The sequence below is a fragment of the Haliotis rubra genome, unplaced genomic scaffold (assembly GCF_003918875.1).
Source record: "Haliotis rubra isolate DU_JTF1 unplaced genomic scaffold, ASM391887v1 Scf792, whole genome shotgun sequence".
In the NCBI taxonomy this organism is placed as follows: Eukaryota; Metazoa; Mollusca; class Gastropoda; order Lepetellida; family Haliotidae; genus Haliotis; species Haliotis rubra.
The window spans coordinates 117448-140449 of NW_025767515.1; the positions used below are offsets into that span (position 1 = coordinate 117448).

The window sequence follows — 23002 nt, forward strand, 5'->3', positions numbered from 1 at the left end:
ATCCGAGTGCTTTAACGTTATAATAGTTCAGGGCGAAAGTGTGCTTTATTACACTATACATAGTGGTAGAGCGAACTGTATTTCTTTTCTAAGATGCCAAATTTAATACTTTCTAAGGATAATGACGATAATTAATTTAAGGCAGAACACAAACGATGGTGTGGGTGACCTAAATTAAGAATCCTCGCACAGGGCTAACTGGCTCGCTGTTCTATTGATGTGTATGCCCCCCCTACCTTAAGACGAACGTTACCAGGAAAAAACAAATGATAACAGTTTGATGACGGTTTACATTCGGATTAAATATCTTCTCTGAATTATTTTAATTACATCTGTCATTAACGTAAACCATATGGGGCAATATGAACGTCGCATTTCTACTACCAGCGTAAGTTTAGATCAGTTCATCCAGACGAAGCTGAGTAGTCTAGTGAAATTCCACGATTGCATTGTGGGAATGTAAACATTGCGAGCGTTACCGTGTCGCTGAAAACTTGTGAGTCGAATTGACACATTTTAACTGTCGTAAAACATAAACGTAATGTTTCCACCAGTGATGTTAGCTGCGTGAAGCAACTGCAAACCAAGAAACGGGATGCAACGGAGTAGTTTACTGTAGGAGGCCATATGAGGCGATGACAACTGACATGCATCGTGACGTCGCTTACATTGTGACATAATGTAAAATGGTTCGATTACGAGGGGGCACACTAGAATGACGCAGTGACGGGATAACGCCATTCAATTGTTACGTCATCAAAAAACTATACCTTTATTGTCTGATAATCTTAGGCATCTTAGAAATCCTCATATATACACAGATTGTTGTAGCTGGATGTTCCCAGGTTGATGACAGTGTTTTAGATCTGTGTTAAGGAGAGGGCACCTGTTTCTTGTCAGGTGAGAGGTTTATCCCTTCATTGGGGAAATAGTTTTGTCAGTCTGTCATATTTCAATACTAGGGCCACATTAATGTGATAGTCTTTGTTATTGTTGTGTATTCTTTGAAAATGATCAATATATTTGTTTGTTTTGTTGCAAGAACAAATATTATTTAACCAAACATTATTGCTGTTACCTCCATCTATATTTGTGCCAAAGTGTCATATGAAGTTTGTTACATGACTTGCAGATTGAAACAATATGTCAAGCCTGAAATCTATATGCAAAAGAAATCAGTGTGAAACCAACAAATAACAAAGCAATGTTATAAATTAACAATTTTATTAGAGAATTTACCAGATTTACTAGTCAGTACAAATTACTAAAGTTTTTCAATGTCAGTAAACAATGGAGTGCCAATACAAAATTTAGTAACAGTACGATTACAATAGCAGTATAAAATACTATAGCAGTGCTACTAGCTCTAAAGTCAGTTATTGACAGAAACAGAACAATGTAAAACAAACTAGAATTTTTAACAATAAATCACACCGCCATAAAAAAACTTGTAACATATGTTCTTATACTTGTTATTTTAGTAAACCTCTGACACAGTGCCTCAGATTCCAGTGTGTGGTGTATATGTGTCTGAATCACGCATGTTCAAACAGAATTGTACCAGTATGTCTGACATTTGTTACTCAGAGAATCCATTTATTTTGTATTAAACACTTGAAGCAGTTTTTATTTCTTTGATATTTATATGTTCATGTCAAAGTGTAATTTTGTTGTATATCTTATTAAGCTTTTATTGTAAGCATAAACAATTCGACCTTTTGGACAATAGCCAAGTGGGCCCTATCCAGCATCTACCTACAGTAGACCAACCTAGAACCCAATCGACCAATGGTGAAATTGGCCCCTTTCTAGCGTCTACCTACAGTAGACCTTCTCCTTTCAACCCAATCGACCAGTGGAGAAGTGGGACGTATCTAGCATCTACCTACAGTAGACCTACCTAGAGCCCTGTCCACCAATGGTGAATTGAGCCCCTATCCAGCATCTACCTGCAGCAGACCATGTCCTTAGAACCCAGTAGACCAATGGTGAAGTGGACTTCTGTCTAGCATCTACCTAAAGTAGACCTTCTCCTTAGAATCCAATCGACCAATGGTGAAGTGGGCCCCTATCTTGCATCTCCCTGCAGTAGACCTTCTCCTAAGAACCAAGTAGACTGATGGTGAAGTGGGCCCCTATCCACCATCTACCTACAGTAGAGCAACATAGAACCCAATCGATCAATGGTGAAGTGAGCCCCTATCCACCATCTACCTACAGTAAAGCAACATAGAACCCAATCGATCAATGGTGAAGTCAGCCCCTATCCACCATCTACCTACAGTAGAGCAACATAGAACCCAATCGATCAATGGTGAAGTGAGCCCCTATCCACCATCTACCTACAGTAGAGCAACATAGAACCCAATCGATCAATGGTGAAGTCAGCCCTATCCACCATCTACCTACAGTAGAGCAACATAGAACCCAATCGATCAATTGTGAAGTCAGCCCCTATCCACCATCTACCTACAGTAGAGCAACATAGAACCCAATCGATCAATGGTGAAGTCAGCCCTATCCACCATCTACCTACAGTAGAGCAACATAGAACCCAATCGATCAATGGTGAAGTCAGCCCCCTATCCACCATCTACCTACAGTAGAGCAACATAGAACCCAATCGATCAATGGTGAAGTCAGCCCCTATCCACCAATCTACCTACAGTAGAGCAACATAGAACCCAATCGATCAATGGTGAAGTGAGCCCCTATCCACAATCTACCTACAGTAAAGCAACATATAACCCAATCGATCAATGGTGAAGTGAGCCCCTATCCACCATCTACCTACAGTAGAGCAACATAGAACCCAATCGATCAATGGTGAAGTCAGCCCCTATCCACAATCTACCTACAGTAGAGCAACATATAACCCAATCGATCAATGGTGAAGTGAGCCCCTATCCACCATCTACCTACAGTAGAGCAACATAGAACCCAATCGATCAATGGTGAAGTGAGCCCCTATCCACCATCTACCTACAGTAGAGCAACATAGAACCCTGTCCACCAATGGTGAATTGAGCCCCTATCCAGCATCTACCTGCAGCAGACCATGTCCTTAGAACCCAGTAGACCAATGGTGAAGTGGACTTCTGTCTAGCATCTACCTAAAGTAGACCTTCTCCTTAGAATCCAATCGACCAATGGTGAAGTGGGCCCCTATCTTGCATCTCCCTGCAGTAGACCTTCTCCTAAGAACCAAGTAGACTGATGGTGAAGTGGGCCCCTATCCACCATCTACCTACAGTAGAGCAACATAGAACCCAATCGATCAATGGTGAAGTGAGCTCCCTATCCACCATCTACCTACAGTAGAGCAACATAGAACCCAATCGATCAATGGTGAAGTCAGCCCTATCCACCATCTACCTACAGTAGAGCAACATAGAACCCAATCGATCAATGGTGAAGTCAGCCCTATCCACCATCTACCTACAGTAGAGCAACATAGAACCCAATCGATCAATGGTGAAGTCAGCCCTATCCACCATCTACCTACAGTAGAGCAACATAGAACCCAATCGATCAATTGTGAAGTCAGCCCCTATCCACCATCTACCTACAGTAGAGCAACATAGAACCCAATCGATCAATGGTGAAGTCAGCCCTATCCACCATCTACCTACAGTAGAGCAACATAGAACCCAATCGATCAATGGTGAAGTCAGCCCCTATCCACCATCTACCTACAGTAGAGCAACATAGAACCCAATCGATCAATGGTGAAGTCAGCCCCCTATCCACAATCTACCTACAGTAGAGCAACATAGAACCCAATCGATCAATGGTGAAGTGAGCCCCTATCCACAATCTACCTACAGTAAAGCAACATATAACCCAATCGATCAATGGTGAAGTGAGCCCCTATCCACCATCTACCTACAGTAGAGCAACATAGAACCCAATCGATCAATGGTGAAGTCAGCCCCTATCCACAATCTACCTACAGTAGAGCAACATATAACCCAATCGATCAATGGTGAAGTGAGCTCCCTATCCACCATCTACCTACAGTAGAGCAACATAGAACCCAATCGATCAATGGTGAAGTGAGCCCTATCCACCATCTACCTACAGTAGAGCAACATAGAACCCTGTCCACCAATGGTGAATTGAGCCCCTATCCAGCATCTACCTGCAGCAGACCATGTCCTTAGAACCCAGTAGACCAATGGTGAAGTGGACTTCTGTCTAGCATCTACCTAAAGTAGACCTTCTCCTTAGAATCCAATCGACCAATGGTGAAGTGGGCCCCTATCTTGCATCTCCCTGCAGTAGACCTTCTCCTAAGAACCAAGTAGACTGATGGTGAAGTGGGCCCCTATCCACCATCTACCTACAGTAGAGCAACATAGAACCCAATCGATCAATGGTGAAGTGAGCCCCTATCCACCATCTACCTACAGTAGAGCAACATAGAACCCAATCGATCAATGGTGAAGTCAGCCCCTATCCACCATCTACCTACAGTAGAGCAACATAGAACCCAATCGATCAATGGTGAAGTCAGCCCTATCCACCATCTACCTACAGTAGAGCAACATAGAACCCAATCGATCAATGGTGAAGTCAGCCCCTATCCACCATCTACCTACAGTAGAGCAACATAGAACCCAATCGATCAATGGTGAAGTCAGCCCCTATCCACCATCTACCTACAGTAGAGCAACATAGAACCCAATCGATCAATGGTGAAGTGAGCCCCTATCCACCATCTACCTACAGTAGAGCAACATAGAACCCAATCGATCAATGGTGAAGTCAGCCCCTATCCACCATCTACCTACAGTAGAGCAACATAGAACCCAATCGATCAATGGTGAAGTCAGCCCCTATCCACAATCTACCTACAGTAGAGCAACATAGAACCCAATCGATCAATGGTGAAGTGAGCCCCTATCCACAATCTACCTACAGTAAAGCAACATATAACCCAATCGATCAATGGTGAAGTGAGCCCCTATCCACCATCTACCTACAGTAGAGCAACATAGAACCCAATCGATCAATGGTGAAGTCAGCCCCTATCCACAATCTACCTACAGTAGAGCAACATATAACCCAATCGATCAATGGTGAAGTGAGCCCTATCCACCATCTACCTACAGTAGAGCAACATAGAACCCAATCGATCAATGGTGAAGTCAGCCCCTATCCACCATCTACCTACAGTAGAGCAACATAGAACCCAATCGATCAATGGTGAAGTGAGCCCCTATCCACAATCTACCTACAGTAGAGCAACATAGAACCCAATCGATCAATGGTGAAGTCAGCCCCTATCCACCATCTACCTACAGTAGAGCAACATAGAACCCAATCGATCAATGGTGAAGTGAGCCCCTATCCACCATCTACCTACAGTAGAGCAACATAGAACCCAATCGATCAATGGTGAAGTCAGCCCCTATCCACCATCTACCTACAGTAGAGCAACATAGAACCCAATCGATCAATGGTGAAGTCAGCCCCTATCCACCATCTACAGTAGACTTTCTCCTTAGACATGTTGATCATAGGTCAAATCATAGGTACTAATACCAAACCTCTTGTTGGGAGGAATAGGATAACTCATCTACTGAAAGGAATAGCTAAATCTTCAAGTGATCTACATTCAACATGTTGTGCGGAACTGCCATTAAGTGTACTGAGTGCTGGTGCACTCATCTGACCACAATGTGCACTGATTGACCCTGATGCCCTGTGACCTGACCAATCACCTGCGTCAAACCATGCAGCAGAATCATGGAGGCATTCCCAAACAGGTCCATCACATGTGTTGCTCTCCTTGAATTAACACCACAGTGGCAACAGGGTGTGATCAGATGTTGTTTGACGGACATGCCCCAGTTCCCTACTACTGCTACTACTACATGTATAGGTGTATCGGGATCGTTATCTCCCGGTCATGAATAAACCAGGATCTTAACCTAATGGGAATAACTCTGCCAATCTCGAAAACAGAGCTAAAAAATTCCACAAGCTCTGATGGCTTGTCCTGAAAACAGCGTGATTTGTAGATCCAACAAATGCAAAATCTATTGTCATGAGTTATTGAACACACACGCTCTGGTGACTAGAATCGGTTCGATTGGTACCTGCAGCAATTGCATAATCTGCTGCCGTGGGTGACTCAACACACGAGATCTGGAAGCTGGTCCTGGAATCAGCTTATTGTACATGCAATCGCTTCATGATGTACTGTCGTCAGTTATACAACCCGTGTGCATACAACTGGTTAGTATGGGATACATACCGTACAGAGTGACATGAATAGGTAATTTACAGGATCACCTGTTTACTGACATCAGATTGGTATTCAGACAAGACCTAACGACATGCTTTCAACTCCGTGATTACACTAAACTATTAACTAATGCGCCGTGTTACCCTGGTAGCCATATATTATATACTTTATTTGGTTCATCGATAACATAAACCTCTGCTTGACTGAATGAGTGTGGTTTTACGCCGCTTCTTGGAATGTTCCAGCGTGACCACAGGCACCACAAGAACTGGGCCTCGCACGCACAGGGTTTGGGAATCGGAGAGGGCCTTCTGCGCAAACGCTTTAGTAGGCTCACGGACGACTGAGCAGATAAACAGGTGGTTTACACTGCCGACTTCACCTATAATTTGATTTTCCTTCATGGGAACTTCCAACAGTTGACAACGTAAGAAAATCCCAGACATTTGTCGAAAAGCTTGCTTGATCTGATGACACATGTCTATAGTGTGTCTCTGTGGTCTTGAAGGAACCCGTGAAGCACATCTGTGTGGAGCAAACATCATGCCAGCCTGCTGTCAGCGGGATACCAAGAGAAGTAAACTAAGGTATTCCCCTCCCTTTCCGCGTGGTTGAAGTTCAAAGCAGACCCGTATATAAACCTAAACCGAAAATCAGCAAATCAATAGTACACCAAACAATGAAATATTTCTGAAATTATGGAAGTTCAATATACGATATTTTTGGCATACCAACAATGGGTAACCAGCTGGTTCCATGTCTCCCTCCGCCATGGTGCCTGAACTGTCATCTCATGGCGGAGATAGATTCGTTTCATGATGTGGGGCTTAACATGTGTGCCACAACATATGAAAGCCGAATGTAAAATGACATAAATAATTGTTGCCTCACTGTTTATTTCAAATAAACGCTTTCTCAAGAAGAAGCCTATTTATATCGATGTCCGAATATGTACGTAACATGGAACGCGATCTACTTGACAGGAACATTTACTTTCCACTTTCATACAGCACCAAATGCCACCAAAGATATCCTCACCATCTTGCATGGAATATCACACCAGCTGTTGTTCCAGAAGAACGCAGGTCAACCTTTTCGATTACATGTCTCATTCAATGTTACAATGTTACATTTGCTGTGTATACACCACTGAGGGGTATCCATAGTTTGAGAAAACACCGATATTATACGATATAATAAGGTGTTGTGTTGACAAAGGGCGTTAGACGTTAGATTGTGGACGCCGAGTTGAACGCTGTATCACTTTGGTAAGTATACGATTTGCCAGGTAAGTACAACCAGGTACCTACCAACCTGTCGTAAGAGGCGACAGAATGGGTCAGGTGATCGAGTTCGCTGACTGGTTTAATTGCATAGAGTTTTGCTCGTGATGTCTATCACTGGATTGTCTAGCCCAGACACGATTCCTAACAGACCATCCTAAAAGCAGCAGGAAAGTTGCTTGCAGAGTTTTAAATCAAACAACTCATTAACAGCTATATATTTCGTGTTAATATAAAACACTCACCTCAGTCTACACACGCACGTGTCGAACCTGATTCGTTTTCTGGATGATAAGATATGAACGATAACTCCTGGCCTGGTCATGTGATCAACATCAGTGAAAATACATCGGATCATTCTAAATAATATTAGTATTTATTGAGTGTTAGTATTTCCTTAATCTAACTTTGACATGTGCAGTTGAAATGTCTGAGATCAACTTGTAATAATATCAACATCATTTGAGAAAACAAGTTCCATACTATATACTTGTTGATACAAGTTGATCACAATATTTGCAACTAAATATGAATATAGACGATTTTTGTCTGCTTATAAACCTGATTTTGGAACGCCCTATCGCTGGCGCCCAGTCAAGTGAGAACCATACATACAGTATTTCCTCTATTGGACGCCCTGGTGGGTTTTTCCCTCATGTACCCTTTACCTCGACCTTTAATCGCAAAGATAATAATGAGTAAAATGACCTTGAAATAAAACCTACCTGGCGAATAATCGAGGGAAAACGATACATCATGAAGTTGCACTGATTTTGCAACCAGTGTGTGTACTAGAGCCATTGTGAATTGTCCCAGGTATGATGCAGGTATCTGTCAGCAAAACAACGCTTTTCTTGTAATATCTATAATCTACTGATGTAGAAATTGAATTTCTTCCAAATTCAGCGCAATTTTGGCCTTTAAGTAATCCCCTGATGGTATAACACCACACAGAACTTACTACAGAGAGAATATCATTTGTTTTCGGGGAGTATTAATTCAAAACATTTTTTCTCCTCTGATGGAAACAATCACAAACAGTTATAACATAAATAACATCGCATTTCTTGACTGCTTTTATATAGTGGATCCTGACGTTTTCTACAAAATCGCAGACGCTAGGCAGTACCATATACTAAACTGATGGGCTAAAGAAACGCTACCAAAGATAAAAATTCCTATTATGAAATAACTGCAAAAGATAGATCCATAAAACAAAATGAACAGAGAGAAGCGGCTTTCATCCGAGAATAGCACCCTCTGCCAGTCACGTCGCTGTCAACGTCGAACCGTCCGGGGTCATCTAAGTCTCCGTCGACGATGTTCGGTTGTCAACTGCTGTTCCCGGAAAGGTCTGTAAGCCCGGATTCCATAGGACCTCAGTCGTCTGGCTACAGTGTATGATCTGCTAGCACGGTGACCCAAGTCAGGCGCCGCTGATGACGTCAGGAAGCGGTTTCTTAGATGCAGCGTGCGCAGATACTGGTCCCCCTGGAGGTGTGGACTGTCTGAGGTCAGTCCTGTCTGACGGTGAGTCCGGTGACGGTGACGCGTAGACAGTCAAGGGTTCTTGCAACGTAGGTGTGGGAGGCTCCCATTTCGATCATTCCGACCGCCCGTTCTCGTTGTCGCAAAGTTTGTTTGTTTTGTTTTTTTGTTTTTTTTTATTGGTTCCCAAGATTACAATATTGCAGATATACCAAGCCGTGATGCGTACGGCTTAAAGTAATATGGCTACATGATGTACAGGTGATATATTTTTGTATTAATATATTTATAAACATGCATAATTCATTAGATAGATATTGTGCAGATGTACAGCTAGGTGAGATATTTTTGTATTAATATATTTATCAACATGCATAAATCATTAAATAGATAATGTACAGATGTACAGGTGAGATATTTTTGTATTAATATATTTATAAACATGCATAATTCATTAAATAGATAATGTACAGATAATGTCAGGTACAAGTCAATACAGTTTGAATCATCTAAGTACTGGGGAGAGAAGGCTCCATTTATGATGGAAATTATTTATTTTATTATTTTTTGCTGATATATGTTTTTCCACAAAGAATATTTCTTTTAGAGTTTTTATATAGAAAGTTAGATTTGGAAGCATATTTTTAATACTGCATAAGTGAATATGTCTCTTTGCAGCAATAATGATGTGATTTAGTAATCTATTTTCATGTTGAGTACCAAACCAAATCATGTTTTTTGATAATTTCAATGGATGTGGGTAATAATTGTTAAGCCAAATTTGTAGGTTTATCCAAAATGTTTGAGTCTCCTGACATTCCCAGTACACATGACACACACTCTCATTTACATCCTTGCACAAACAACACAAACTATTGTCAAGTTTTTTCATTTTGACCAATTCCTTTTTTGTGTAAATAATACCTTGTAGAAATCTATATTGAAAGTCTATAAGCTTTGTATCTTGCAACCCCTTTCTATATACAGTAAATATATTTTTCCAATCAAAGTCAGTTTCAGGAAATAAAAGCTGCCATTTATTACAAATGTTTGGATATTTATCATTACAAATAAGTTTATCGTAAAAAGTTCTGCAGCCTTTGGATGCTTTTACTAAATGTATCTGGCATTGGTTAACATTCAAATTACTGACTGGCATAGAGAGACAGTGCTTTAAAGTATATTTCCAAAATTCAGGTAATATGTTCAGTAAATATCTGAAATCTAAAAAAGTGCCTTTGATATGATAATTTTCTTTTAAAGATTCTATTGATAGTAATCCATTCTCATCACATATATCCCTAATATTCATAATCCCTTTCTCTGCCCAATTCTTTATAAAATATGTAGAGTTTTTGAAGTTGTGATTGAACCATAGTGGTAAGCCCGGATTCCATAGGACCTCAGTCGTCTGGCTACAGTGTATGATCTGCTAGCACGGTGACCCAAGTCAGGCGCCGCTGATGACGTCACCGTCAGGAAGCGGTTTCTTAGATGCAGCGTGCGCAGATACTGGTCCCCCCTGGAGGTGTGGACTGTCTGAGGTCAGTCCTGTCTGACCAGAGACCATATAATATTATATAATCTATTATATGGTCTCTGGTCTGACGGTATCGCTGCATGAGTCCGGTGACGGTGACGCGTAGACAGTCAAGGGTTCTTGCAACGTAGGTGTGGGAGGCTCCCATTTCGATCCTTCCGATCGCCCGTTCTCGTTGTCGCAAAGTTAATCGAGCCATTCTTTTGGTGATTTTTTCACAGAATGGATGTCTGACAACCCGTTTGCATTGGTTTAATATCTGTTTCGCATTTATTTTTTGCGTGAAAAACATGCAAACCATATTTGGACAAAATGGTTAAAAAGCATACCTTGCATGCCTTATTTCCAAGAGAAAAACTCATTTTTGCGTTGGGGCGATGTGTTTTCATGTGATGGTGATTGCAGCTGATTGCAGCTGAATAATTTCAGTTTCAAAGTGGTAACGTTTCTTTAGTCCGTCAGCTTATGTTTGTTGGATAATAAGTTCTTTTGGGGGATAAAACAGCTTTTTTTCATGTTTATTTATTTTCATTTACTTAAGTTCACCACATACAGGGTTCCGACACAGTTGCCTACATTAGTGGGTCTTTCAAGTGCATAGGATCTCATTACCTACCTTTGTTGAGTAACTGGATCAAAGATTTATCTGTTTCTGGTACCGGTTATTAATGAATTGTAAATTACCACGCTGATACCTCGTCAGTTGCAAACGAACTGCTGCATCGTTGAAACCGGTAACATTTCCAATATACTCAAACTGATTATTTCTAATTAATCACACCTACTGATCAAAAATCAATGACTGATTATTACAAATCAATCAAATTGAATATTAATGTAGGAGCGCGGGATAGTACTGACCGCCTGTGTTGATGATGTAGACCTGAGAAAGGATGGTGTATTGATTACCTGCCGACACACTGCCGCTGACACACTGACATGTACCCTGTGACATTCACGAATCGGTGTAATCTGTGTCATATTGCCGTGTCCTTGTACATTAATGTTTTTATAGGCGCCAACCAGCCTCTTCAGCCTGTACATAATGGAGCTAAAAGCTCTCGCCAATACATGGATTAATTTACTCCCAGTTTGTACTTTTATCTGTATAGTGCTTGAGGGTTAAATGTCATAGCTTTCTATATATGAACCGATATTAAAAATTGGTTCTTCATATATAGGTAAACCTCTCGCAAATGATTAAAACATCCTCGCTATATTTAACACATAAAACATACACAGGCAAATTTAAACAAACAAGTATAGTTCAGAAGATAGTTTTGTTCTTGCTTGTTAAATACGCGCATAATACATGAATAGACTTCAACAATTACCAAAGACAAACTACAGTGAGGCAACCTTTGACCAACATCGCTGCTCACCCCGCAGCATATTCCACCTCCTTGGGGGTGGGGTAGCTTAGTGGTTAAAGAGTTCGCTCGTGACGCCAATAAAGACCCGGGTTCGATTCCCCACATGGGTACACCGTGTGAAGCCCATTTCTGCTGTCCCCCGCCCTGATATTGTTGGAATGTTGCTAAAAGCGGCGTTAAGCCATACTCACTCACTCACTATTCCACATCCTCTACAGTTTTGTTTATTGGCAGCGTCGAAGAATTCTTGGTTAAATATACAGACAGACCTGGTATTACACTCGGTGCACATGAAGTATATGTAGGCAAAGTGACTGAATTACAATACATATATTCTTATGTAATTACGACAAGTTGTATACACAAGATTTGAAGGGTCGCTGGAACGTTCTGAACTACGAATGGTGTCTGTGATACAACCGTAAAACAAGGTCGTAAACCTGGTAATCTGAAACCGATGAATGAGGAATTTCGTAACCCAATCTAATATTTCTATTTCTAACAGTTTGCTGTTAAGACAAGAATATAAAAATATCAATCTATTAAGGACCATTATTATTTTTATTTTTTTCATGTTTTTATTCCCAGAATTATGTTTACAGACTTTACCTCAGTAGTACAGTACAGGTAGCTTCTTAGTATGCAAGTACAGTGTTTCTTTGATCTCATTGTCAAATAACATGCTGTTCACATATATGTAAAAAACGGTCAAAAACTAAGCATGTATATGAAGTGTTACATGTTTACAGATTTTACCTCGGTAGTACACAGTACAGTACAAATAGTTTCATTGTACACAAGTACAGTGTTTCCTTTGTCACTCACTGTAACATCATGCTGTTCACAAATATGCAAAATGGTCTAACTAAGCATGTACGTGAAGTATTACATGTTTACAGACTTTATCTCAGTAGTACAGTACAGTACAATACAGGTAACCTCATAGTACATAAATATGTAAAATGGTCAAACTAAGCATGTATATGAGTGTTACATGTTTACAGATTTTACCTCAGTAGTACAGTACAGTACAAGTGGCCTCCTAGTACACAAGTACAGTGTTTCCTTGATCATATTGTCCCATAACATGCTATTCCCAAATATGTAAAATGGTCACACTAAGCATGTATACGAGTGTTACATGTTAACAGATTTTACCTCAGTAGTACAGTACAGTACAAGTGGCCTCCTAGTACACAAGTACAGTGTTTCCTTAATCATATTGTCCCATAACATGCTATTCCCAAATATGTAAAATGGTCAAACTAAGCATGTATATCGAGTGTTACATGTTTACAGATTTTACCTCAGTAGTACAGTACAGTACAAGTGGCCTCATAGTACACAAGTACAGTGTTTCCTTGATCATATTGTCCCATAACATGCTATTCCCAAATATGTAAAATGGTCACACTAAGCATGTATACGAGTGTTACATGTTAACAGATTTTACCTCAGTAGTACAGTACAGTACAGTACAGTACAGTACAAGTGGCCTCCTAGTACACAAGTACAGTGTTTCCTTGATCATATTGTCCCATATCATGCTACATATTCCCAAATATGTAAAATGGTCGAACTAAGCATGTATATGGAGTGTTACATGTTTACAGATTTTACCTCAGTAGTACAGTACAGTACAAGTGGCCTCCTAGTACACAAGTACAGTGTTTCCTTGATCGTATTGTCCCATATCATGCATATTCCCAAATATGTAAAATGGTCGACACTAAGCATGTATACGAGTGTTACATGTTAACAGATTTTACCTCAGTAGTACAGTACAGTACAGTACAGTACAGTACAAGTGGCCTCCATAGTACACAAGTACAGTGTTTCCTTGATCATATTGTCCCATATCATGCTGACATATTCCCAAATATGTAAAATGGTCGAACTCAAGCATGTATATGGAGTGTTACATGTTAAACAGATTTTACCTCAGTAGTACAATGTACAGTGCAAGTGGCCTCCTAGATCGTACACAGTACAGTGTTTCACTTGATCGTATTGTCCCATATCATGCTACATATTCCCAAATATGTGGAAAATGGTCGAACTAAGCATGTATATGGAGTGTTACATGATGTTTACAGATTTTAGTTTCAGTAGTACAAGGTTACAGTCACGGGTATAGTGCACCCGTTACTCTTAGTACAGTACAATACTCTCCATGCTTACAGGCTGCATGGGAGTTATATACACACCCACAGGCATCACGGTATTTCTGCAGACATGAACGTGACTAGGCGGTCTCTGCTGATGAAAATGGACACAACTGGATAGCAAGTTGTCATGAAATATTTCCAGCTGGAAGGGCTGACTCCATCAGCTATCCACGCAGACATTGTGTCCACGTTGAAGGATCATAAGCGGAGTTCAAGAGGTTAAGACTGGGCCTCGAAGATGGTTCAAGTCAGGAAGAACTTCAACTGATACCACTACAGAAAATGTTGATAAAATGCGTGATTGGATAATGGATGATCACATAGGCAGTAGGCAGAACATTAGAAGGTATTAGCTGAACACGACAAAGGTTTCCGCTAGATGGTTCCAAGGCTTCTGACTCAAGTTCCAGAAACGCTCATCATCTCTCGTGAGAAGTTAGACCGTTTTGTGAAGTAGATCCAGGTGTTTTCTTTAACTATACTTGTAGCTGGGGTGAGCCTTTTGAATCTGATAAAGGCAATGTCTAATCGATCTGATAGCAATGAGATCAATAAGGACCATTATTATACTAATGTCTTCTAGAAACTGCGTTAGAAGATCAAGGTTAATCGTCGTGGAAACCTCACTAAATGTAGTGTGCCAACAGTGAGCAGTGCGCGAGTGCACAGACCTCTTGAGGCCATGGAATGCATGGCTAGTACTACTCATTGTACGTCCTGTTTACTCATCGGAATTGGCACCGTCAGATTTCCACAGCTTGACAAACTTGAAGAAGAACCGTCAAGTGTATTGCAAATGACGGTGACGTCGTTTCTGTGAAGGACTTTCATAATCTACATTGTAAATCACCAAGAGGACGCTGTGCATCATTGTGAGCCTCAACTTTTATATGTTGCTATGGGTTTTATTTAAAAATGCTTTCAATAGCATTAGTTGGCGTCTGGAAAAATATAAAAACAAATGTTCAAAAATACTTCACATACAATAGAATGTGACTACCTGCATCTCCCAGACGTCAGGGCCTAATAGCTACATAGCAAGCATACTGCGGAGGCCGCGTAAACACGCTTACTCACTCACTCACTCTAGACATCGACTCATGTGGAATTCCTGATGCAACTCAGCCGTTGTATTTCGCCATGCACGGCAAAACGTTTACACATAGAGTCTAGTATTAAGACAAATATAAGGAAAGTGGGTAAAAGGACTGATACGTAGCGGTCTCTGAATTTAAGAGAAAAATAGACACACATAGTATTAAACATAAAAATAATGATAAATACATTCTATGTGTATAGCGCCGGTTATATCTGAATTGAACAGTGGACATTGATAACAGCTTTCTCTCATATTAAATGAAAGTTTCATCTGGACAATTTTGTCTGCAAATAAGTAAGTAGTTAAGTCGGGTACAGAAGAAAACAATGCCACGCCCATGTGTACTGATGATAACAGACGAGAGTTACCCCCCTTGTGAGAACTGCGTAGAAGGTACAAAAGTTTCATCATGGCTTCCATGTGCAGATCTGTCGGTAACCTCTGCCGACAAAGTTATGGTTTACAGGTAAAGGAAATAATTACAAAATATTTCAGTACGTTCTATGTGGTCACAGTATTGATATGTGAATATGTTCAACTCATGTAGTCGTTGTACTGCTATGTTAATGCACCACGTCCTCTTCAGCTCTTATGCCATGTGTATTCTTGTGCTTGTAAATTCGTTATAGAAATAGCCTCAATAGTTATATAGCGGGGTACTTGTTTGCATGCGTTCCATATTTTTTTAATTTATAAATTGTGACAATTTTCGGGCATGATATGCATATCTAACAAGAGCACGTTCTGTCTTTGTTGTCAGTAACTTTGATTTCTAACCCTTTAACTGAAGGTCATAGGAATTGATCTGATAATCCTTGAGTTATGTAGCAGCTAGTGATTCCAGTAATTGAGGTAAAAAAAATTAAATTGTTTTGTTCTTGTGCCGTTTCAAGTGATTTGGGAGAACTGCACTTTACCACATTACCATTTTCAGATTCAGATTTGTGTCGTATGGTGGATTGAACCTTTGTTGCCAGATTGAAGCCGATTTCATTAATGAGTTAATGTAATTAGTACCACAGGGCCACTTGGTTCATTCACAGTGTTCGTGTAAGAAGCTTATGATCATGGGTTCACAAGGCCCGGTTCAGTCTTCCTTCCCAAAGTCAGCTGACATGCTGGATTGTAAAGAATACTGTTCAAAAGGTCGTTAGAACCAAATCTTGTGCTCACTCATTTATCATTTTCACCAGAATCAGCTGTTGACTTGCAGCACATAGATCCATTCTTTGTGTGTAGTCCATGTACCGAAGGAAACAAGAAAATGAACAATTGATACCATAATGACTAGGACTGGCAACCCACGGACCAAGTTATAACGTTAGTAATTTCAGTAAAAAAATTGTTTGCAGGTGTTGCTGAATCATAGTGGCCGGCCAACAGCTTCAAGATGCCCTTCCTATTTGGCATGTGTCCAGCAGAACAGCCCGTTGGATGTCAGGTTATCTCAGGTAGTCACTGTTACCATCATAAGCGAGAGACATACAAATATTAGACATCACACAAGAGCCCAACAAGATACAGCTGTACACACAAGAGCATGGCACAAACTATAGCCATATACACTCTCAAGTCCAACACAACCCTCCATTGATAGCAGTAAATGCATTAAGGAGTAAAGCAGGATGCAGTATGTAAATGTGAAAAATATTCAGTTTACAGCATTCTAAATTCAACAATGTTATTTCACTGTTGTTTGTGTTTCAGAGTAGTGCAATGTCGGGAGGGAGGAGGAGCTTCATTTCCCAGTTCCTGGACAACATCAAACAGGAAATCGCGAAAAATAAAGAAATGAAGGTAAGAGGATGAATCTGACCATTGTTGAGAATGCCTGATTTTGGGCAGATCAAGTCAAATCTGACCAGTCCTAGCTAGAACAGGAAGGCATTGTGTTATCAGGATACAGATGCTGTGCATGTTTTTGGTTGGTGATATAAGAAATGATCCTCAGTGTGAATCCTTCTGTTGCCTCATGTGATATTGAAGCAATGTGTAGAAGAGATGATTGCCCCACTCACACTGTACACTGGAGTTCAATACACGCCAGAATCCTAGACAAGATCTTAATATAAGCTTGGGCCCTGCACAGTGGAGTGCAACGCAAGCTGGATTCATGCACATTGAGTTCAACACAAGCTGGATTCATGCACATTGAGTTCAACACAAGCTGGGGCTGTACACAAGAGTCCAAGATGTGTAGAGGGAGACTGTGACACATACTGCTCCAGAAATACTGCTAATGTAACCCGGATGCTGATTCACTTACTAGTTTCCCTCTGGCTGGAACCAGGCAATTGCTGGATTTGTAAGTTGAAAATAGTGACTACATCAGTGAGACATACAGCACTTGTATGCGTTGATGTATGATGGGTGGATTGTATTCATGAAGCCAGTATATCTTTGAGAGAAAACAAATAGTAAACTGTTAGATGTTGCACATTTATGATACAGGTTTTACTGCTAATGTGCTGCAATGTTTCGTTCTCTAGGACAACCTGAAGAAGTTCAAGGAAGAGACAGACAAACTAGAACAGTCAGATGCTATAAGGAAAGCCAGACAAAAGTTTGTGAGTTGTCCACTGTCATCTTTTTATCACTGCGTGTGAGCTGTCCATTAGCACTGATAACTCGAAATCTGATTGCAACTGGCGGCTTTGTCAGCAAGTTGCATTATAGTATAGTAGCAACATTTGACATTTGATATTATGTAACAAAGTAAAGGTTTCTTCTCTCTTTCTTCATAGCATTGAATAAATTTAAAATTTAAAATGCTAAGGCATGGCGTACCCTCAAGCAAAGTAAACACACCACTTCGGCCCTTACATTAGACATTTGATATTATGTAACAAAGTAATAGGGGTGAAACGGTATACTGCGGTATTAGTTGAACCGCGGTATTTTGCCTTCGGTTCAGTATACCCTAATACAATCCAAACATTCGGTGTTTTCGTACTGTCATTTTATTCACATTTAAAACCTTTTCTAAATCGTCTTGAAATCGAATCATTTCATCAAAATCTATGCATTTCTTTGCTGGACGGCTGCTATTTTCCCGGAAGTAAGTTCGGGATCGCCCCAAGTCGTCTACTTACAAAGACAGCAAATGCAGATCAGTAGCTGGGTTCTATTTCTTTTTCAGTTAGTTTAAATCAGACGAACATTGGAACATCGTAATAACTTATAAACGACAACTTTATCACCAACACACTGCTTTATATATAGTGCGAGTAAACATACCATCTGAAAACGTATGATGGAAAAACTCATGATAAAACTATCTTCCTCGATCTCATTTTATTGGATTAAATTTAATCCCATTTTCATTCACAAAAACACTGTTTACAGTAATATGGGGAGCGGTGGGCGAGCTGGCTAAGGTGCCAGGCTAGTGATCCTTGGAGTCAGCTTGAGGTGTCAGTGTTATGGAGCCCACCTGTGACCATCCCTGTGCACTTAAAAGAACCCACGAATCCGTTGGCACATGAATACGTGCAAACACCCAGTTGCGGTTACAGCAACGTGCAGTGAACTTGGACAAAGTACTGTGACTATGTGTCCCAGTCCACCCAGCTGTGAATGGGTACCTCGTAAGGATGAGAAGGCCACAATAACTCGGTGTGCCTAGTGGCTGCAAGAGTTGTATGATCCCCAGGGAGTTGAGATCGATAACACGATGTGCCGTTGAGACTGACATCCAATGATCGAGGGAAAAAATACCAGCGCCTTGAGCAAGCACTAGTTGCCTGGATATGTGCGCTATATAAATATCATATAATAACATCGGAGAAAACGTGTGTGAAATGGCATCACCTCATTCTATACTGTACCACTTCCCATGTTCATAAGGGTCCGCTTTTCGCGCCTACCGTGATAGCACCAATTTCACATTATTGTCAGCAATCACAAACTAATCACCACCTCAACATCCATATACCCCTAGACCCGTGCTACTGACTCACTGAAGTCATGTTTCACAAATAATTGCCAACATTTTGTTTTTGCAATCAAAGTGGCATGCTCCGTGGGAAGTCAACGGTGACTTGTCAAACTGTCTCATACGTAAAATTATCCAGTCACGTAAGTGTTGAGCCTATGTTAATTATTATTTTAGAGTGAGTAAGTACGGTTTTACGCCGCTTTTAGCAATATTCCAGCAATATCACGGCGAGGGACACAGTATTATTTTACATATGTTCGTAGAAAACATGCATAGTACTAATACGATAGCAATATATATTATCTCTATTGAATAAACTGCTTGAGATATAAATTATTCTAGTAATGGAATAAATTCTTTGATGTTATATTTTCAGTTCGTTTTTGACTGAATCACCGGCAGATTGGAGCAAAACATTTGTACACAGCTGATTGCTATTTCCGGCTTAGTAGCATAACGGGAAGGAAAACTGAATTATCATGTGTTGTAGTGTTTTTATTGCAGGTTTCCTATAGCAGTACACATATCTATTTTCATTTTCAAAGTTTGTTTCTTCACCTCCGACGATACAATATAGTTTTGACTGGGCACAATACACGAACAGCAGTTTTGTTATGTCCATGGAATATACGATTTCACTTGGCCTTTATTCCGGGTTATGTATAACGAAAGAGGCAAGGGATGACTGCAATTATGGGTATGGATCTGGTGGCATTCCCATCACAGCCTTATGTTTGTTAGTTGTTGTTACCACAACACAATATCTGAACTGATCTCATTACAAGCAGTATCAGCACAATGAACATTTAACGACCAATAAAGAGAGAAAGCAGCCGAAAGATATTGAATAAAACAAAATTCTGGAATGTGTCAAGATTATGTACCAGTACTTCCCAAGGACTGTGGAAAGTCTATAAATGTTTAACATACTGAAACGAGAGGTAGACAATGATTTAGAACAATGACAATGATCAGTCATATACAGATAGTAATTGTCTTATGACAACTGTGTTGTGTTAATTTCTTTAATTTATTTATCTGTGATATGTCTTCAACAGAGTCACATTCAACAAGATCTGATTTGTGTATTGTGTTTTTAAAACATGAACATTTCTGGAACATAGTGGTGATTTCATTGCAGTATATGTTGATGTGATGTTAGTGACTTTTAATCATACTTGGCTTATTGCTATTTTGTCACACAGCTGTGAGCTCCAAGGTTCCAATGATACTTTCCTTCTTCTATCTAGTCATGAAAAATGACATTTTTGTTCATTCAAAATAGCATAATAGATTATGATTATTATTTCCATGTCATTAAACAATGTAAGGTTTACCTCTCATTGTCCATTTTTGAATTATGATCTTATCTCATATGCCGAACCGAAGGCCTTGTACCATGGTAAGAGCGTACCGTTTCACCCCTACAAAGTAAAGGATTCTTCTCTCTTTCTTCATAGCACAATGTAAGTAAATGTTGTCATGACATTGATGGCCTCTATTGTTTTGGTGTGCTTTACCAAGTATTGAAGTTGTGCTGATTGTAACATGCAACCAAATTAAGGGATCCATTGTTTGTGAATGGACATTGTGTTTGAGAGCTACCCGTGATGTTTGCAGGAGAACATTGAGTCCGAGACAGCAAAGAGCAGCCAGGTTTTGAAGAAGACTTTTGGCGACATCAAGGGGAAGATGTCTGATGTAAGTAAACAGGTAGCAGGGGACAGGGGTGGGCATAGACCTCAGGTTAACACAATGTGTGACATAGTTGCACATAGGGTGTGTGGAACAGTAGGGTAGCTCATTCTTGGCACTCAGGCCTCAGGAATCCCCAGGAACTTGATCAGCTTGAAGAAATGATCTGACAAATAAACTGTGTTCCTGTTCCTTATATGTGTTGTTCTGTCACAGACTCTGGATGAGGTAGGGAAGACGGAGTTTGTGAAGAAAGTGAAGGAGTCGTCTGGAGAGCTGGGAAAGACCGCCACAAAAGCAGCAGAGTCCATATCAAAGTCAGGGCAACAGATTGGGAAGAGCGCAACATTCAAATCTATTTCAGAGGTCAGTACTTTCTCCGTTGTCTTTCATTTGGACATATTTGTAATGTCACTAGTGGAAGGATTGATGGGACATCTGCTAACACATCTGTTTATGAGAATTATATTATGTACATTCTTTTCAGGGTGTGAAAGCTGTGAAAGAAGAGTTTGATGAGGCGGCTCTTTCTAGAGCCAAACATTACAAGGCTCCAGGTTTGTGCATTGTCTCAGAAAATTATAAGCGATTGGTTTCAGATTGGAAAAGATAATGAGATATCTCGTCTTATGTGAAACCTTTTATTATTTATTTACTTGTCTTCAGTCAGTAATGAATGGCTGTGTTATCTGTCGCTTAAGGACTTAAGGATATTTGTGCCTGTCTTGATGAAAATATGTTATAGTTGTGTTTGCTTAACTATTTGTTTGTTATGAGACATTGTCAACTTTCACGCTGAACATTATTTTCTACATTATGGAAAGACTACTGATATACCAAATGGTTTTTAACTGTTGTTGTTATGAGCAGAAATTAAATTCAGTATCACTAATAGCATTAATAGCATTTTTGTTTGTTCATTAAAAAAATGTTGGAATTATAAATTACTGAATTAGAAAATAACTACTTTTCATATCACAGAAAAGCTGCGGAAGCGGAGGGAAGGCATGCCAGGAGTTCCCAAGGAAGAGAAGACAGTAGAAGCTAATGAGTATGTTATGTTATCTGTCATGTTGCATGCATTGTAGGGAATAATTTGTCATGTTGCATGTATTTTGGGGAATAAATTGTCATGTAGCATGTATTGTGGGGAATAAACTGTCATGTAGCATGTATTGTGGGAATAAACTGTCATGTTGCATGCATTGTGGGGAATAATCTGTCATGTTGCATGTATTGTGGGGAATAAACTGTCATGTAGCATGTATTGTGGGGAATAAACTGTCATGTAGCATGTATTGTGGGGAATAAACTGTCATTGGTGTTAAACTGTCATGTATTGTGGGGAATAATCTGTCATGTTGCATGTATTGTGGGGAATAAACTGTCATGTTGCATGTATTGTGGGGAATAAACTGTCATGTTGCATGTATTGTGGGGAATAAACTGTCATGTTGCATGTATTGTGCGGAATAAACTGTCATGTTGCATGTATTGTGGGGAATAAACTGTCATGTAGCATGTATTGTGGGGAATAAACTGTCATGTAGCATGTATTGTGGGGAATAAATTGTCATGTAGCATGTATTGGCGGGAATAAACAGTCATATAGCATGTTTTGTGGGGAATAAACTGTTATGTAGCATGTATTGTGGGGAATAAACTGTCATGTAGCATGTATTGTGGGGAATAATCTGTCACGTTGCATGTATTGTGGGGAATAAACTGTCATGTATGTACTGTGCGGAATAAACTGTCATGTTGCATGTATTGTGGGGAATAAATGTCACGTAGCATGTATTGTGGGGAATAATCTGTCACGTTGCATGTATTGTGGGGAATAAATGTCATGTAGCATGTATTGTGGGGAATAAATGTCATGTAGCATGTATTGTGGGGAATAAATGTCATGTTGCATGTATTGTGGGGAATAAATGTCATGTAGCATGTATTGTGGGGAATAAATGTCATGTAGCATGTATTGTGGGGAATCCACTGTCATGTTGCATGTATTGTGGGGAATAAATGTCATGTAGCATGTATTGTGGGGAATAAATGTCATGTAGCATGTTTTGTTGGGAATAAATGTCATGTTGCATGTATTGTGGGGAATAAATGTCATGTAGCATGTATTGTGGGGAATAAATGTGCCCATGTCTTAAGGCA

At 40.0% G+C, this 23002-nt stretch overlaps 1 protein-coding gene across 1 annotated transcript in view; it reads left to right on the top strand.

Moving 5' to 3' along the window:
• Positions 1–15606: 15606 nt before the first annotated feature.
• LOC124261259 (mitochondrial import inner membrane translocase subunit TIM44-like) overlaps positions 15607–23002 on the top strand; it is a 35063-nt gene continuing 27667 nt past the window's right edge. Inside the window, exons 1-8 of the mRNA XM_046695567.1 lie at positions 15607–15670; positions 16557–16655; positions 16912–17001; positions 17694–17771; positions 20762–20842; positions 21053–21202; positions 21324–21393; positions 21818–21887. Of these exons, the coding sequence (XP_046551523.1) occupies positions 15614–15670; positions 16557–16655; positions 16912–17001; positions 17694–17771; positions 20762–20842; positions 21053–21202; positions 21324–21393; positions 21818–21887 (695 nt within the window). The 5' untranslated portion in view covers positions 15607–15613. The remainder of the gene's footprint in view (positions 15671–16556; positions 16656–16911; positions 17002–17693; positions 17772–20761; positions 20843–21052; positions 21203–21323; positions 21394–21817; positions 21888–23002) is intronic.